Here is a 4,589-nt window from a genome sequence, read left to right on the forward strand (position 1 = left end):
GTACGTGTGTGTGTCAGTCTAGTGTGTGTGCATGTCTAGTGTACATGTGTGTGTTAGACTGGTGTGTGTGTGCCAGTCTGGTGTGTCTACATGTGTGTCAGTCTGGTGTGTGTGTGTGTGTGTCTGCATGTGTGTGTTAGACTGGTGTGTGTGTGCCAGTCTGGTGTGTCTACATGTGTGTCAGTCTGGTGTGTGCGTGTGTGTCTGCATGTGTGTGTTAGACTGGTGTGTGTGTGCCAGTCTGGTGTGTCTACATGTGTGTCAGTCTGGTGTGTGTGTCTGCATGTGTGCAGGGCTCCAGACTAACTTTTTTTCACTAGGAGCACTGTAGCCCCTAACTGAAATTTTTAGGGGCGCAACCAGAAATTTTAGGGGCACACACCGTAAATCAACATGCTAACCAAATATTCACATTTCTAGCCTACTAGGAGGACTAATACCCCTCCTTTATGCCCGAGATTGACAGCTGCACCATCAGCTTCAATGGCGACTGTCTTCTCTAACCACCCTGTTTCTGTCCCCAGATGCTGGAATGCCTCTTTGGTGGCATCATATACACCTTAAAATGAAAAAAGGGGTTTGAAAAAAAAAAAAGGGTTAGTTAATAAAAGATAAACAGTTCTCATCTATCCCAACGGTATCCATGTGTGCGCGCATGCGTTCGACGAGCACGGAAGCGACAGTTCCACGGGAGTGCGCCCGCTTGTTGTGCAGTGCAGCTTGACAGGACGCTGCACCTCCTCGCATGCCCGCTCGCCTCTCCATTGAGAATACATCGCGACAAACGCATCCCGTGTGAAAATGGCACCTGAAGTGATTATTTAAACTACAAACATATTCACAGTAGGGCTTTGACTCCGAACTTCGTTATTCGAATATTAAAAAATATATAATATTCGAACGAATATTAGGCAGCCCTTAATATTCAAACAGTTTATGGGCATTATTTTTTGTAAACGGGACGTAGACCGACTCATTTCACGTTTTCCTGTGAGACTAGGTTGCCTTAATTACATCTGTCGCATATTGACAGGTGAAAACTAAATGTATTTTGATCGCTTATTAAGTTCACTTGTTGCTCATAATGGTTTATTTGTTTCCCGGTATCATTTCCTTAATTTAGAAGACAGTTTTGTTAATTTTTTTAATTGTAAAATAAATAAAATATTTTTTTCAAGTTGCAGGTTTTTGAAATTATTGGAAGCGAGTCGAGCTGACCTTGCCTGCCGTACCCACGGCCCAAAATAAAGAACAGCCGAGACAATATCCTTAATTCAAACATGCCATTTAATTTGGCCTCAATTGGTATACGGATGCGAACTTGGAATGAACATGCACAACTGGGATTTCTAAAGGTTACTGTACAGTGGCGGAGACTGCAGGAGCTGAAACATCACTACGGTAGACCTAAGAAGGTTCTACGAGTGCCAGTCTTCCCGAAAATGGTGGGTTCGGCCCTTTTTAGCCACACAATGCTCTGAATCATCATCCTCCGACTCTGTAGACTGTGGCACTTGCCGCAAGTGCCGCAGGTCGGAAGAATGGATCAATTGTTCACTTGCTCATTGTTTGAACGGCAGGTTGAGATCTTTTTCCTTCTCACAGACCCGCGCCGGTTTCCCGCGCTCGATAATCTCTATGACCCTCCCCCTCCACACATGAGCCACTTACAGTGGCCATTCCCTATCCTTCTCACACTCATTGGCCTGCTACAGATTCCGGATTCATTGTCGCACCCCTTCCACGTTTAACGTGTAAAAATAAAAAATAAAAAAGGGCAAATTTACTGGTTGCACATGTGCGACCAGATGTAAAATTCAGTCGCACACTCTCAAATTTTGGTCGCAAAATGTCTTTCGCGATGTCTGGAGCCCTGGCGTGTGTTAGACTGCTGTGTGTGTGCCAGTCTGGTGTGTCTACATGTGTGTCAGTCTGGTGTGTGTCAGTCTGGTGTGTGTGTGTGTCAGTCTGGTGTGTCTGCATGTGTGTGTGTCCCACCCCGGGGGTGAGGCTGGAGGAGTTGACGCGTCGGAACCGTCGCTGCAGCGCGTCGTACTCCATGTTGTTGACGTCGCTCTTCAGCTGGTCCAGCTTCCCGCGCTCCAGCAGCAGCTCCTTCAGCAGCCGCTCCATGCGGGCGCGCTGGTGCAGCAGCAGGGCTACACACACACACACACACACACACACACACACACACACACACACACACACACACACACACACACACACACACACACACACACACACACACACACACACACGTTAAACCGATAGCTCCCCAATGTAACAGCTTGCAGTACTAGTAGTTTTTACCAACTATGAAAATAAAATGAAAGAGAGGGGGGGCTATTTTGTTCCTTCATAATTGCCAAAAAAATCAAAACTTGATTTAAGACTATATGGCCGTTCAAATGTGTTGCAAAGTGCTTTGCTTGCGCAATAAAGACAGACCCAGTATTATCAGTCACAGTACCAATGTACAATATGATATGACACAAAGACACACTGCTCTAAACAAACACACACCCCAAAGGAAAATCTGTTCTCCACTCTAATTGTAAATGCGTACGCAATCCTGTAATTATCACAACATTATCAACATGGCTGCAATTACATTTCCAAACCGCCATCCCTCTGTCAACACCACGAGATCCACGCCCAGGCTGAACCTGCGTGACTCACAGAGCAGGAAGCCAGGATCTCTGCCTCCGCAGAGCCATCAACCAACCAGGGGAAACAAAATGGGCACTCAAACACCCCAACACCAGCTGACTGCGACCAGGACTGCTGTGCTAGCAGATATACAAGAAGTAAGGAACAACTAGAGTTGTTCCGATACCAATATCGGAAATTCCTCAGATACCACCTAAATTGCAGTAGCGGGTATTGCAGAGTATGCGCCGACCCGATACCATCACATGACGCTCATTAACTACACAGGCAAAGAACATCACAAACACTGCGGTGTTCTGCTGCGTTCGTTAACAATCTGAGGTGGAAAGTCGGAATGGGAAACGCGTCATCTCCGACCCACGTGCGTTTGAGCTACCGAGTCGGAAAACATGGAGGCTCATGCTTAACTAGTAGAATACAAATGTTTTATTATAATTATAGATTATAAATGTAAATGATCCAGTTCAGACTAACCAACTACACATTGACGTCATCGTAAGAGAACCCTTCAATAAGAACAACACTATTAGTGGTTACAATGCTAGATGCTGTATCGGCAATACTCGGTATTTGCCGATAATCAAGTTCAGAAAACGGTATCGAGAAGGGAAAAAAAATGTTATCGGAACCTCTCTAGAAACAACACCCGCTCCCTCATAATAAAGACAAAGCCTCCACCTTGCGTGTAGGCGTAGTCGTCGGAGCCCGAGCTGGAGCGGCGGGGCATGTGCTGCGACTGGCTGGCCACGTTCCCGGGCAGGGCGGAGATGGGCAGGATTGGCTCGGGGGCGCTGCTGTGCCCACCCTGGTCCACTAGGTTCAGCAGAGACTCCGCCTCCCCCACGGGCGGGGAGCTGGTCTGGGGCCGGTGGCCCCCGGGGGACACCTTGATCTTGAAGGTGTACCCGGCCTGGGCGGGCTGGGGCGAGGAGGCGGGCCGGGGCCGCGGGGGCCCCTGGTGCTGCAGGTACATCCCCGGGTGGAAGGAGGCGGCCCCGGGCGGGCCCCCCATGCCGATGCCCCTGGACGGCGAGCTGGGCGAGGGGCTGGACGCCATGTACATGGAGCCCTGGGGGTGGGCGCCGCCGGCGTGCACCGGGGAGTTGCTGCGGGGCCGCGGCCCCTCCAGGGTGATCTCGATCTGGTTCTTCAGCGAGCTCTTGGGGAGGGTGGGCCGGTAGATGGGGGGCTGCTGCTGCTGCTGGTGGTGGTAGGGCATGTTGGGCGAGCTGATGGGCAGGAACACGTACTGCTGGGGGGGCTGCTGCTGCTGCTGCTGCTGCTGCTGCTGCTGCGGGGGGGGGGGCTGGGGCTGGTGCTGGGGCGAGCTGTAGGGGGAGCCGTACGTGGGCGTGCCGTACGGAGACTGCTGGTGGCGGTAGACCTGCTGCTGGCCGGACGAGGGCCAGGGCGCGGGCTGTGGGCTCTGGGACGGGGAGGGCCGGATGTACAGCGTGTTGCTGTTGTTGGGGTAGTGGCCCGGGGGGATGTGCAGGGCCTGGGGGGCGTTGGGCAAGTTCTGCGACAGGGTGACCGTCAGCGGGTTGATGGTGTAGCGCTGGACGGGGGAGAAGGTGGGCGACATGCTCTGCACGGCGGGCGGCGGCGTGGGCGTGTTGGCCGGGCGGCCCGGGTCGCTCATCATGAAGGGGTTGTAGGCCTGGGAGGGCGCCATGGCCGCCGGCGCCGAGAGGGGCTCGGGGAAGTTGGGGCGCTGGGGCTCGATGTGGCCATCGCTGGAGCTGTGCACCAGCGAGCGGCCCACCCCCGCGCCCCCCCCACCGTTGGCCTTGCCCCCCGGCTCGGGGTAGCCCAGGCTGATGTGCAGCATGTGGTTCCGGTTCATGCGCGCCTCCTCTGGGCTGTGGTGGAACTCGCCATAGAGGTATCTGTTACTCTCCTGAGCCAGCAGGTGG

At 52.7% G+C, this 4,589-nt stretch overlaps 1 protein-coding gene across 1 annotated transcript; it reads right to left on the bottom strand.

Annotated features, from left to right (window-relative positions):
- Window positions 1-1,827: 1,827 nt before the first annotated feature.
- LOC311376785 (TGF-beta-activated kinase 1 and MAP3K7-binding protein 3-like) lies at window positions 1,828-4,585 on the bottom strand (the record flags this gene model as incomplete). The annotated part of the gene is made up of 2 exons (XM_084491257.1): window positions 1,828-2,159; window positions 3,352-4,585. Coding segments are annotated over 2 exons (1,566 nt in total), but the record flags the coding sequence as incomplete, so codon positions are not given.
- Window positions 4,586-4,589: the final 4 nt, after the last annotated feature.

The sequence above is a fragment of the Micromesistius poutassou genome, assembly GCF_964030765.1.
Source record: "Micromesistius poutassou genome assembly, contig: SCAFFOLD_7035, whole genome shotgun sequence".
Lineage (NCBI taxonomy): Eukaryota > Metazoa > Chordata > Actinopteri > Gadiformes > Gadidae > Micromesistius > Micromesistius poutassou.